General features: G+C 31.0%; 3 protein-coding genes and 1 non-coding gene across 4 annotated transcripts; 2 read left to right on the plus strand and 2 right to left on the minus strand.

Annotated features, from left to right (window-relative positions):
* The first annotated feature begins 35 nt into the window (after positions 1-35).
* Positions 36-3,483, plus strand: LOC103579435 (uncharacterized). Its single transcript, XM_008560827.3, has 6 exons — positions 36-1,041; positions 1,120-1,341; positions 1,415-1,579; positions 2,132-2,338; positions 2,847-3,001; positions 3,080-3,483. The coding sequence occupies exons 1-6, from the start codon at positions 127-129 to the stop codon at positions 3,258-3,260; spliced, it is 1,845 nt and encodes a 614-aa protein (XP_008559049.1). The 5' UTR covers positions 36-126; the 3' UTR covers positions 3,261-3,483.
* On the plus strand, positions 1,855-1,926 carry Trnae-uuc (transfer RNA glutamic acid (anticodon UUC)). The gene has a single exon. It is a non-coding gene; the product is annotated as a tRNA-Glu (tRNA).
* Positions 3,484-5,344: 1,861 nt separating the features above from the next.
* LOC103579434 (transferrin-like) lies at positions 5,345-8,043 on the minus strand. Its single transcript, XM_008560826.3, has 7 exons — positions 7,965-8,043; positions 7,624-7,850; positions 7,179-7,482; positions 6,758-7,098; positions 6,203-6,453; positions 5,954-6,135; positions 5,345-5,614 (listed from the first exon to the last, which is right to left on the minus strand). Exons 1-7 carry the CDS (start codon positions 8,041-8,043, stop codon positions 5,367-5,369), a joined length of 1,632 nt encoding a protein of 543 aa, XP_008559048.1. The 3' UTR covers positions 5,345-5,366.
* Positions 8,044-9,243: 1,200 nt separating this feature from the next.
* LOC103579433 (transferrin) lies at positions 9,244-12,901 on the minus strand. The gene is made up of 9 exons (XM_053739717.1): positions 12,727-12,901; positions 12,387-12,613; positions 11,941-12,244; positions 11,521-11,861; positions 10,675-10,925; positions 10,372-10,607; positions 9,906-10,185; positions 9,783-9,844; positions 9,244-9,716 (listed from the first exon to the last, which is right to left on the minus strand). The coding sequence occupies exons 1-9, from the start codon at positions 12,803-12,805 to the stop codon at positions 9,364-9,366; spliced, it is 2,133 nt and encodes a 710-aa protein (XP_053595692.1). The 5' UTR covers positions 12,806-12,901; the 3' UTR covers positions 9,244-9,363.
* Between the last annotated feature and the right edge of the window lie 420 nt (positions 12,902-13,321).

Genomic DNA, 13,321 nt, shown 5'->3' on the forward strand with positions numbered 1-13,321 from the left:
GTGTCATTGTATGAAAAATTCCAAAGGTATTAAACGGAAATAAAATTCAGTTGCAATAAATCATTCGAGTGCGCACGTTCTTCTCAACAAATTTTATAAAATAATCGTAATTAATGTGAATTAAAAATGTCACATGATATAAAATCAAAGCATGAATTTGAGAAAAAACCAATTTTTCGCAGTGAAAATAAGGAAAATGTTTTTAAAGATAAGGTAGACAATAAAAAATCACTTGGTGCGATTCGTAAGCAAATAATAAATAATATTAATAATGAAGTTGAAAAAAAATCCCGACCGCGTTTATTAAGCATAGAAAATATTACCCCGAGTAATTTAAAAATAAAAAAAGATGTAAATTTTTCCCCATCAATAAAATCTGCGGGTATGTATTTTAGTTCGCGTTTTGAAATTTTTAACGAGGACTTAATAAACGGTGCCGTTGGAATGGAAATGAAAATGCGTAGAAGAATAAAAAAGCATAATGATAATTTTGGTATCGTTAAGGAAACAATAGAAAAAACTAAATTAACAATTAAAGAAAATAATAAAAATTCTGGTAACGGAAATGGAAACGGGGGTGAAATAAAATTTCAAAATACGCCTAAGAAAGTCGGGTTTGCTGATGACTGTGATAAAGAAGAAAAAAATATCGCGGAAAATAATTTTTTTGTGAAGACTCCGAGGGAAAAGACACCGAAGCAATTGGGCACGAATGCTAACGTCGATGAGTTGACGCAGAGAAGCAAATTCAGGCGCGTAAAATCATTTTTCAAGGACATTGAAAAAAATGAGCCCGTTGGTGATAGTACAGTTGATAAAGGTGATAAGAAGGTACTGAAGCGCAGGTCCTCGCAGCAGTTCTTGGAGAGCTTGGGGTATTTTGAACAAAAAGCTCAAAAGGGAGACATCAAAGGGACGATAAAAAATGATTTTCCCGGATGCTTGCAGGCCAAGAGGATCATGGAGCTGAAAGCTGAAGACAAAAGAGATAAAAATGGAACCCCAGAGGATACTAGATGCAATTTGCCACCCATAGAACCTGTATGAAATTTTTTTTATGGGAAAATTTAACTTGGGTGTGAATTGTTTTTTTTTAATAATTATTTTTTATTTGTACAGATAAAAGTCGAGCATAAGAAGTCGTCGGTAGAAAAAATTGTGAAGAAGAAGCTAAGCAGCAGTTCCTTTCTCAATTTCACAACTGACTATTACAACAAAGATTTGCTGGAATTTTTTGAAGAAAAAGAATCCGCTCGCCGTAGGATTTTATTTGATCACCGGCGATTAAATTTATCAGAAGCTCAGCGTGACATTCTTGTCAAGCATCTTATTAACGTTAACGTTAGTAAATTAGTAAGAATAATGATAATATAAAGTATTGGGATAAATAAAATAATTACTTCTGGGTTTACAGAGAGGTTTCAATCATCCGACGTACTTAATGTACTACGTAGTCCGTTTGATGGATGACGTTTTCTCACTTTCAACACACATACCAACAAAGATATTACAACTTGTAGCATTGGCCTGTTATTGGATTGTTTTGAAAAGAGATCATCATTTCCATCGTATTCCTTTGGTAATTTTTTAATAATTTTTTCATTATTTAAGTAATTAGTTAATTTATTTATTTAACGGCGAACAGTACGAATGAAAAAAAATATTAGCAGCTTTTATGGCTTTTTTTAAATCGGTTATTAATCTATTCTTTAACCTCCTCTCTTTTTTTTTAAAATGCACGATAAAAGTAATTTTTTTTTTTCAATTTCTTAATTTATAATTGAAATTATATTTAAATTATCATGATTTGTACTGAGCTAAAGTACGTCCATGTTGTCACTTCATAGTATCTGCTCCGGTATAGTGTAGGGGTTATCATTCCTGGTTTTCACCCAGGCGACCCGGGTTCGATTCCCGGTACCGGAATATTATTTTTTTTTTTTTTTATCAAAATTTATTAACAAAAATTTATAAATCAAACTATTGATAGTACAGATCAATGTTAATTTCTTTAAATAATTAATTTATGTATTTAATATAAAAGAAATTTAGGAGTATCCCTATCAGACAAGACTCTACAGAAAATATGTCTGCGCAAATGTATCAATTAAAATATTTTTATTATTCACAGGCTGATAAAATCGTTGCGCTATCAAGTGGCGCATTCACAGTTGAAGAATTAAATGAATGGGAGCGGAAAATATTACTGTTACTAAGTTTTGATATTTCGTATCCTGATGTATCATCGATGGTAGTTCTAAATATTTTGTCAGATGCAAATCTTTCAAGGATCGGGGATCATAATATTAGTAACGCTTATTATTTCGCTGGCTATATGGTAACGTATTATTGTCATTATTATTAAACAATGCAGTCTGCATTTAGAACGGGTCCTTATGCACGTCAACAGATAGTTTAATATGCAGTCGACTATCCGCCAGAAGCCTGGTCTAAAGGACAGGAGAAATTTTTTTTAAATTTCAATCTCCTTACTACCGTGGGTTTTATTTTGTTCTCGACTATCCGTTATAAGCCTCTGTTAATTAATTCAGAGTGATTAATTAAATTATTCTCCGCGAAATAAATAGTAAATTTTTATCATTAATTTGTCTATTTCTTTCTGTCCTTAGTTTGTAATTTTGACAATTTTAATGGAGGCTTATAACGGGGCGTCCGGTACGGAATTTAAAAATGTGATTTAGTGGGGGGTTGAAAGGCTCAGTAACTGCCGGTTAGGGGAAGAGATTTATTACTAGTCTTTAGACGGACCTGAGGCCAGAGTTTCTTAGGAGTAGTAAATTTAAAAATTTTTTTACTAATAAGTAAAATATAATAAATTGTTACAGATTGAAGTATCGCTATTTAGTGAACAATTAATGAAAGAATCATCAACATTACTGGCATCAACGATTGCCGAATTATCAGTTGTGTTAGCAATGACTTCCCCTAATTCTATTGAAGAAATTTCAACAAGTGATTGGTCTCCTTCGTATGCAAGTCGGTCAGTATTTTTTTTTCTTTCATCTTTTTTGTTAAAAATTTTTTCCTTGATTTGTTAATAAAATTAAAAATTTTTTAGATTTCCAGAGCAAGACAGAATGCGGGTTCGTTCAAGAATAATAAGACAAATAATAAAATCTGTTCATTGCAGCACTGCAGAACAGTGCGTTTATTTAAAATACAAGCGATCTCGCTATGGTGCAGTATCTCGAACTCTCATTTTGCAAACAACTAAATTACTGCCACAGCCCAATGATTGAACCTCTCAATCAATCAATCAATTCCGTCATAAATGTTATCTGGTTTTAATTTACTTATCAGTTTGATGTGAAAAATTTTTTTTAATTTATTTATTAAAAGGTTTTAAAAAATTTTTGTAATTAATTCGAGCTAGTCCTCATTAATTATTATTGTAATTGTGTATAAAAAAAAATTATTTTAATCAATTGAAAAAAATGTATTACATGTAATGAATTAAATATATATCGTTTTAAGTCATAAATAATCGCTCAATTTTTTAAATATAAATAATTTTTAAAGAAAAAATTAAAAACTCACATTTCGCTGCTTTCCGATGACTTCATTGGACTTTGACTTAAAAACGAAGTTGACACAATCAAATTATTAACACTAACGTAACACTGACATTACTTACAAAACGAAACACTACATTCATGAACCGCCATTTTTTAATTAAAAAAAAATAACACCAGTATATTTTAAAAAATAATATAGTAGTTAGCTGACGTCTTATAATTTTTGGGTGTTTTTAAAAACGATAAATTAAAAAAAAAATATTTAAACAAATTACACCTATAGAATTTTTAATTTCCTACATGTGCATTTTTTTAGTTTTTATTTTTTCTTTAATTTATCGTTTCTAAAAAAATCCGAAAATTATTACTTGTCTGCTAACTTCAAGATGGTTTTTAAAAATAGACGCAAAAAATAACTTGAACAAAAAAAAATTTCACATCACTTGATAAAAAACACTTTCCACTGACACAAAAATACTCACTGATAATTTTTCATTACTTTTTCATTTAAATAATAACTAATAAAATTTATTTTCACTGAATTTAAATTAATAAAACCAACGACAACGAACACCGACAGCTCGATAATGTAAACACTGACACGATTTATTTAAATGAGTTCTTTTACCACTTACATTATATACCAGCTTAATTATTATCACTAAATGTTCAATAGCCGTCAAATAATATTTAAAAACACTTGTTTTAATAAATATAATTGTAAAAATAAATTATTTATTTATTTAATTACGAGCTGGACGCGACCGGCGTCATTACGATGGCGGCAGTATGAAGTTGGATCCAGAAAAACTTGCGCAGTTGTGGAAGCGGTTGGTACGGTCTGCGCAGTAGAGGTAAAATTGAGAAACGCCTGCGCAGAAGTATCTGGCCAGTTTGTCTCTCGCCTGACACTCTCTCATTGTTGTTGTCATTTTATTCGGTTAAAATAATTCTTTTAATTATTGTGACACTCGGTTATAAGTGCAATGTTAGTTTTAAATAATTTTTTATCAAATGATGAACATTCTGTGATTTAAATTAATATGTATCCGTGAGTGTTAGTTATTAAATAAATTAAATTCAGTGCCGGCTTAGCTCTCGGGGTTCTCGAGTTACTCAGCGTCATGTTTGATGTCAGAATTTTTAAACGGGAATAAAAATAATTAAATGTGTTTTGTTTTATTATAAATAATATAATTAAGTGATTGTGATAATTTAGTGATTAATTAGTTGTGATAATTGAATTGTTTTAGTGAGTGGTTATGTGTTTAATTTATTTATTTCTTGATGGTAATGTACTAGCAGTGGCAGCGGAAAATATAAATGGCGGGAAGCGTGAGTAAATTTAAAAAAAAATTATTGAGTTATTTTTTTATTTACTGATTATAATTATGGATCGAAGTTTTCACAATGATAATATTGTTTTTTTTTTAATTTTTTTTTTTATATAATATTTCATTCATTGATTGGAAAATTAAATTTCAAATCTTCCCGCGTAATTTTCAACATGGCCCTCTATTTAAAATAGTTCTGTAAACAAATCTGACACATTTGTTTAGTTTTTTATTGAAGGATAATTGATTTATTTGAAAATATGAATCAATGGAAATAATAAAATATAAATTTAAGTACAAGCATTAATACTAATGATTTATGAAATAATATGTGGAAAAATTAGCGACGATTATTATTCATCTTATTACTTTATTGTAATAAAAAAAAAACTAATAATATACAATTCTAAAAATTGACGTAGATGGAAAATAGAAGGTTATTGATAAAATAAATTTATTTAAATTAAACTGAACCAAAAATTTGTTCAGTAGCAGCCTACTGGTCCCAGCGGTCCCACATATTGTTAAGGGAAACGAGACCATTAGCGTTGTCATTAAATAAAATATTTCTGTGGCCATTCCATGGGCCAAAGAGTTGAAAAATATCACGGTGATTTGTGAAGACAGTAGCGGCAGCCAAAACCCCGTTAATCAATTCGTCGATAGCGTTGTCGGATTTTCCAGCGTGGGTAACGATAATTCGCGGGGGCTCGTACCCGTAATAACTATCCTCGTAATTGTTATCTGCAGATATAAATATATTATTATTATTATTTATTTATTGATTAATTATTTCATTCATTAATAAAAATACGGTGTTAACTTTCGTGATCAAGCAAGTAAAAATATTCACAAAGTTAAATATTTTAACCCCGGGATTTTTTTTAACACCGATAAAGAATATTTACACCGCCAACGGTGTTATTTTAACACCGCTTTCAGTGTTAAAATTCAACACCGAAATTTATAACACCTACACTGCCTGGACATACCCGGGTTTTTTTTACAGTGTAGAAAAATTAATTAATTAAAAATTTTTTAGTTGAATTAAATAAATACCAAATGTATTAATTGGACGCTCACCAAATTTCGTTGAACCAGTAGTATAATTTTCAGCGATTATCGGCCTTACGTTAAATTTCAGAATGGCTCTTTCAACGGACCACCCAGGAAGAACAACTAAATCAGCCCTTTCGTCTCTTAAAGTTGCTAAACATGCTTCTTGATCTTTTTCAAGTACACAATCAAATCTAGGTCTCACGTCTCTATAATTTAAATTGAATAATTAATTACTTTACTGATTGCTAGCGAGATTTTGAATTATTTATCAACCTCGAATAAGCAGCTTCGGCGAGTGCCCGACATTTAGCTAAGCTCTCGTCTTCCCACATGCACCAACGGGCATCACGTCCAGGCGCACCAGAGTCTCTTGCAATTACGTCCAAATATCTGCATTCTTCCAAATATTCCTCGGGTTGAACTTTTTTAATGCTCACGGGGATTGAATTTTCATTAAGTAATAATATATTTGCCCACCAAGTGGCATTTTCTTGTTCACCTAATGCTCCCAATTGCTCAATTGTCTTAAAAAAAAGAAAGATTTATTTTAATATTTATTTCATTAGTAATCAAGGGGAATATAACTTTTTTTTTAGTTAATTTTATATTTATAGCAAAATTATAGACTTTGGAAAAAAATTTTTCAGACAAAAGCTGTAGGAAATTTAAGAAGCTACAAAATTAATCTCATATATTTTGGTAATATCTCTGATAGTTTGGCCGGAATTTTAATTTTGTTACCCAAACATATAAAATTTGAAAAGATTAAAAAAAATCAAATTTTTTTCCCTATCTTCCAAAATAAATAATTAAATTAAAGAAAGTTACCTTTTGTACCGCACGGATATCATATACTTGTCCATTGGTCATGTAACCCTGCCAAGGACGTGCAGCCCATGTGCACGGCTTAGTGTCCTTATCAATCGGTACTTTAGTGCCATCAGGACAGAAATACGCGAAATCACTCGGATTCTCATTAGTTGGAACTGCTGGAGCTTTACCGACTGGTAAACCAAAGAAACGTTTTACAGAAATAACTTTAGTGAAGGCTACTTGACCTCCATTGTGTGCCAGACACCGAAGTGCTCCCTCGTATCCAGAAAATTTGTCAGGGTAATCGCATTTTACGGGGTCTTCACATAGCGCGCACATGTTGCTGTACTTTTCCTCTGTTCAATTTTATTAATTTCCATAATTAGTACAGTAAAAAAAAAAAATTTGTCAATGAGTGAAATAAAAAAATCCTTACTCAATTTTTTATTAATCAGTGGATCTGGTGACCAAGTGCCGACTAGGCAACCTTTATTGAACAAAGTCGACAGAGCGCGAATTTCATTTTCACGGGCTGAATATTCCGGGTCATTTATATTTTCCAATACACCCATTTCTGTCAATTTTGTAATTGGAATTTTGTATCCAACGGAACGACCAATTCCAGTGTGACAGGAATTTAATCCACGTAAATCTTGTACGTCAAATATTTCAAGATCTTTACGGACCACTACTACTCCTTCATATCTACTCGGTTTGTCTGGTTCTTCTTTTGTACGAATCTACATTTAATTTATTTATCAAATGATTAATTTTTTTGAAAATTTCGAGCGTCTGCACTCAGCAGTCATTTTACCGAATTTAGAAAAAAAATTTTTTAAGATCCCCGTGAATTTTTGAGAGTTTAAAAATATTTAAAATACCTGTTCGATGACATTGTAACCAGGATCATTTGCGAAATTATTTTTAGCGGCCAGATACATGTCTTCAGGATCGACCGCGACTATGTCAGCTTCTTTCCTTCCGACTTTTTCCACACACTCGTACCGGTCACGGCCAGCAATGCAAGAAATAGGGATTCCCTTAGCTGCTGAGTCCTTCATCATATCCACACAATCTTTCCAATAAATTTCCGGGACACACATGCTCACTATTTTTTTTTAAATAAAAAAATATTCAAATTTTAATCAACTGATTTTTTCTTAATTATAGAAATTTTTTTCAATTAATTAAAGAAGAAAAATTCATTGATTAATTGACTTACAAACAGGTTGAGAACCATCGGCGTGTATGCCGAGGAAAAATCCCGAAAGGGCAAGAAAAGTGATGCCCAATTTTCCCATGGTTAATTATGTAAATTAATAAACGGTAAATATTATTGGCACTAAGTATCAGTTCGCGTAAAGATCTCACCAGGATCTCTTCTGCGTTGGTAGATGATTGGTCTCTTTATATGCACGGCAAGCACTGAAAGCTGCGAGGGTGGGAGACAAAACAAAGATTAAGATTTTTTTTTCTCATTGTTCATTTCGGGTGGTATTAAAATCAGTAAATTAAACTGAAGATAAATAAAAAATTTATAAAAGTAGATTTGAATACTTAAAAAAATTTATAGTAAATTAAAAATCACTATAAAAAAAAAATAGACAATTAAAGCTAAGGATAAATAAAACAGTATATTTATAAATATGATTATGTAAGAAAAAACAATATAAAAATGTACGGAGAGAAAAGAAACTAATAAATAAATAAACGAGAAAAAAAAACAATTCATAAAAAACAATACGAAAAAAGATAGGGGAGGGAGGGGCAAAAAGGGGTTCTTAAGGAAATACCAAGTTTTCGAGGACACAAAAACATTAAAATTTTTTTTTTTTAATGATATTCAAAGAAAATAGAAAAAAATTTCAGCTACTTATTGGATACAAACGAAGGAAAATAAATTTTCAATAGTTTTTTTCATAAAATAAGTCATTAATATTTTTCAACTGATGACAGATTTTTGAAAAAGTTTAACAAAAAAAAAATTAAAAATAACGCTCAATTATATTTACAAAAGTGATTTTGGAATGTTCAAAAAACCATTTAAATTATACGATTTTTTTAATAAAATTTTAGGGGTACTCCGTTTTGCCCCCCCCCCCACCCTAAATATAAATTAATCTGTTTAAATTAGCTAATAACTATGAAACTATAAAAAAATAATTGATAATTATACAACCGGATAAAAAAAATATTGACAAAAAAAAAGAAAATAAATGATTTTCGATATAAAGATAAATTTGGATAAATATAAAACTGAGTAAATATAATATAATAAATAAAAAATATGAATAAATATGAAACCGGAAAAAATGTCAACTTTCGAACAATTGGATAAATATAATTATCTATATTTAAACATATAGATAAATACAAAACTGCATGAAATGTTTTATTTTCAAACAAAAATTTATAAAATTAAATTTATTTTGAAAAAAATAATATTTAAGTCCAAGCATTAGTACTAATGACTTACGAAAAATACATGGAATAATTAACAATAATTATTCTTTATCTCATTACTTTATTGTATTAAAAAAAAAAAAACTAATATTGTACAATTATAAAAATTAACGTAGATGTAAAAATAGAAGATTATTAATAAAATAAATTTATTTAAATTAAACTGAACCAAAGGCTTGTTCAGTAGCAGCCCACTGGTCCCAGTGGTCCCACGTATTGTTAACGGAAACGAGACCAATAGCGTCGTCTTTAAATAAAACATTTCTGTGCCCTCCCCATGAGCCGAAGAGCTGCAGAAGATCGGGCCGCTTTGAGTACAAAGTAGTGGCAGTCAGAACCCCGTGAGTCAATTCGTCGATAACGTTGTCAGTTTTTCCCGCGTGGGTAACGATAATTCGCGGAGGCTCGTACCCGAAATTACAGTTTTCGTAATTTTCAACTGCAGACACTCCGCCGTTGGGGCAGAGTAACATAAGATCAGATATTTTTATATCTGAGTTGGTATCGTTCTCTGAAAATTTGAATTAATTGGTTAGTTGATTAGTTGACTGAGGAAATAACAAAATAGCAGACTCACTTATTAGCTGTAAAGTCGTGTAAGGAACGAAGGCGACGTCACCTTTACCGCTGGTTAAACATCTAAGAGCAAAATAATTAAGTAATTAATGAACTCTTTAAGGATAAGAGAATGATAAATTACCTGATGGCTCCTTTGCCGCCGCTGAAAGCTTCTGCTTGGCTGGCTTGACATCTCGTTGCCTCTTTAGTTTGATCGTCTTGGGATGCTGAGTCTCCGGCACACTGTTGACAGAGAGGTGAGGCTTTAGGGGCACCTGGTGCGCAAGACCCGGAGAAAAAGCCGACGATTTCTTCCTCTGATGTTATTAAATTTGATTTTTTTAATGCTTGGACTGGAGCCAACCAACCGGCGAAATCGTTCTTGTAAAATGTGTGACATGATTTTTTATCTTTCAAGTCCGCTTTATTTAAAATACAAATATATATAAATTATTACTGATGTTTATTTATTAATTAATTAATTAAATAATTAATTAAATAATTATTGTAAAAAAGCGATGTTAAAAATGGACTCAATTTAACACCATGCGGTGTTAAAATAAAATGAAATTTTTAAGTTTAATTAAATGAATAATTAAAATAAATACCAAGTGAATTAATTGGACTATCCTTCTTAATAACAGCAACTGCTGGACGTTCACTGAATTTTGTTGAACCAATAGTATAATTTTCAGCAATTATCGGCCTTACGTTAAATTCTTCAGTGGCTTTTTTAACAGACCCCCCAGTAAGAACAACTAAATCAGCCCCTTCGTCTCTTAAAGTTGTTAAACATGCTTCTTGATCTTTTTCAAGCAGACAATCTAATCTAGGTCTCGCGTCTCTGTAATTCAAATTAAATAATTAATTATTTTACTGTTTGCTAACGAGTTTTTGAATTATTTATTAACCTCGAATGAGCAGCTTTGGCGAGTGCGTGGCATTTAGCTAAGCTCTCGTCATCCCACACACACCAACGGGCATCACGTTCAGGTGCACCAGAGTTTCTTTCAATTACGTCCAAATATTTCGATTGTTCCAGATATTCCTCGGGTTGAATTTTTTTAATACTCACGGGAATCGTTTTTTCATCAAGTAATAATAAATCTTTCCACCAAGCGGCTTTTTCTTTTTCACCCAGTGCTCCTAATTGCTCAATTTCCTTAAAAAAAAAAAAAATTTATTTTAGTATTTATTTCATTAGTAATTAAGGGGAAGCTACAAACTATCTTTTTTATTCAATTTTATTTTTATAGCAAAACTATTGATTTTAGAAAAAAATATTTCAGACAAAAATTGTAGGAAATTTAATTTTCTACAAAAAGATATGAATAATTATTAACGTATTTCTAATAGTTTTTGAGCTATGGAGAAAATAAATATTGGGTAAATTAATTTTTAAAAAAATGAAACTTTTTTTTTTACTTCAAGTTGCAATTACACTGTAATAATTAGACTTACGAAAAAAGTAATGAGACCTTTTTTGTAGAAAATTTAATTATCTACAAAATCATTCTTATGCATATTTGTCGAATCTCTAATAGTTTAGCCAGAATTTGAATTTTCTTACCCAAACTCACAACAATGAATTTAAAAAATAACAAAAATCTACTAAATGTTACTACGAGCAATTAATTAAAATAAATTTTATATTTAATAATTGTGTAAAAAAATCCAATTATCAAGTGTAAAAAAAAATTAAAATTTTTTCCCTTTAAAATCTCTCAAAGTAAATTATTAAATTAAAATAAAATTACCTTTTGTACCGCAGGGATATCATGTACTTGTCCATTAGTCATGTAACTCTGCCAAGGACGTGCAGCCCATGTGCACGGCTTAGTGTCCTTATCAATCGGTACTTTGGTGCCATCAGGACAGAAATACGCAAAATCACTCGGATTCTCATTAGTTGGCACTGCTGGAGCTTTACCCACTGGTAAACCAAAGAAACGTTTTACATAAATAACTTTAGTGAAGGCTATTTGACCTCCATTGTGTGCCAGACACCGAAGTGCTCCATCGTATCCAGAAAATTTGTCAGGGTAATCGCATTTTACGGGGTCTTCACACAGCGCACACATGTTGCTGTACTTTTCCTCTGTTCAATTTTATTAATTTCCATAATTAGTACAGTAAAAAAAAAAATTTTTCAATGGGTGAAATAAAAAAATCCTTACTCAATTTTTGTTTGATCACTGGATCTGGTGACCAAGGGCCGACTAGGCAACCTTTATTGAACAAAGTCGACAGAGCGCGAATTTCATTTTCACGGGCTGAATATTCCGGGTCATTTATATTTGCAAGTACTCCCATTGCTGTTAATTTTGTAATTGGAATTTTATACCCAACGTTACGACCAACTCCAGTGTGACAGGAATTTAATCCACGTAAACTTTGCACATCAGATATTTCGAGATCTTTATGGATCACTGCCACTGCTTCGTATCTATTCGGCTCGTCTGGTTCTTCTTTTGTACGAATCTACATTTAATTTAATTATTAAACAATTATTTTTTTTTGAAAATTTCGGGCGTCTGCACTCAGCAGTCATTTTACCGATTTAAGAAAAAAAATTTTTTAAGATCCCTGTGGATTTTTGAGAGTTTAAAAATATTTAAAATACCTGTTCGATGACATTGTAACCAGGATCATTTGCGAAATTATTTTTAGCGGCCAGATACATGTCTTCAGGATCGACCGCGACTATGTCAGCTTCTTTCCTTCCGACTTTTTCCACACACTCGTACCGGTCACGGCCAGCAATGCAAGAAATAGGGATTCCCTTAGCTGCTGAGTCCTTCATCATATCCACACAATCTTTCCAATAAATTTCCGGGACACACATGCTCACTATTTTTTTTAAATAAAAAAATATTCAAATTTTAATCAACTGATTTTTCTTTAATTATATAAATTTGTTTCAATTAATTAAAGAAGAAAAATTCATTGATTAATCGACTTACAAACAGGTTGAGAACCATCGGCGTGTATGCCGAGGAAAAATCCCGAAAGGGCAAGAAAAGTGATGCCCAATTTCCCCATGGTTAATTATGAAAATTAATAAACGGTAAATATTATTGGCACTAAGTATCAGTTCGCGTAAAGATTTCAACAGGATCTCTTCTGCGTTGGTAGATGACCGGTCTTTTTATATGCACGGCGAGCACTGAAAGCTGCGAGGGTGGGAGACAAAACAAAGATTATGATGTTTTTTTCTCATTATCCCCACGTATCATTTATAAATTTATATTCTCGTATTTTTATTGTTGGATGTCTTTGGGTTAGTTTAGTAAAATATAGTATAGTATTATATTTTACTATATGCGTTCAATTAGAATTTTATTTGTCCAATCACGTTCATCCTCAAGCCAGTAACGGGGATTCCCACATTGCTATCATTGTTACTCAGTTACAAGTGATATATATGAACATATATATTGAAAAAAAATATTAATAAATATCAATAACAATAACAAATCTTCAATTAATCAATTAATTAATAATGTATACTACAGATATCGAAGTAAATTATTAAAAAAAAATAAAATATATGAAGTA

This window comes from Microplitis demolitor, chromosome 5 (assembly GCF_026212275.2).
Source record: "Microplitis demolitor isolate Queensland-Clemson2020A chromosome 5, iyMicDemo2.1a, whole genome shotgun sequence".
In the NCBI taxonomy this organism is placed as follows: domain Eukaryota; kingdom Metazoa; phylum Arthropoda; class Insecta; order Hymenoptera; family Braconidae; genus Microplitis; species Microplitis demolitor.

Excerpts from the sequence above, each read along its gene's own strand:
- LOC103579435 (XM_008560827.3), top strand. The coding sequence starts at position 127 with ATGTCACATGATATAAAATCAAAGCATGAATTTGAGAAAAAACCAATT. Across the intron at positions 1,580-2,131 it reads ATTTCCATCGTATTCCTTTG|GCTGATAAAATCGTTGCGCT; the intron begins GTAATTTTTTAA and ends TATTATTCACAG. Across the intron at positions 2,339-2,846 it reads ATTATTTCGCTGGCTATATG|ATTGAAGTATCGCTATTTAG; the intron begins GTAACGTATTAT and ends AAATTGTTACAG.
- LOC103579434 (XM_008560826.3), bottom strand. The coding sequence starts at position 8,043 with ATGGGAAAATTGGGCATCACTTTTCTTGCCCTTTCGGGATTTTTCCTC. Across the intron at positions 7,851-7,964 it reads CGATGGTTCTCAACCTGTTT|TGAGCATGTGTGTCCCGGAA; the intron begins GTAAGTCAATTA and ends AAAAAAAAATAG. Across the intron at positions 6,454-6,757 it reads ATATCCGTGCGGTACAAAAG|ACAATTGAGCAATTGGGAGC; the intron begins GTAACTTTCTTT and ends CTTTTTTTTAAG.
- LOC103579433 (XM_053739717.1), bottom strand. The coding sequence starts at position 12,805 with ATGGGGAAATTGGGCATCACTTTTCTTGCCCTTTCGGGATTTTTCCTC. Across the intron at positions 9,845-9,905 it reads GGCGGCAAAGGAGCCATCAG|ATGTTTAACCAGCGGTAAAG; the intron begins GTAATTTATCAT and ends TTTTGCTCTTAG. Across the intron at positions 9,717-9,782 it reads CACGACTTTACAGCTAATAA|AGAACGATACCAACTCAGAT; the intron begins GTGAGTCTGCTA and ends TCAAATTTTCAG.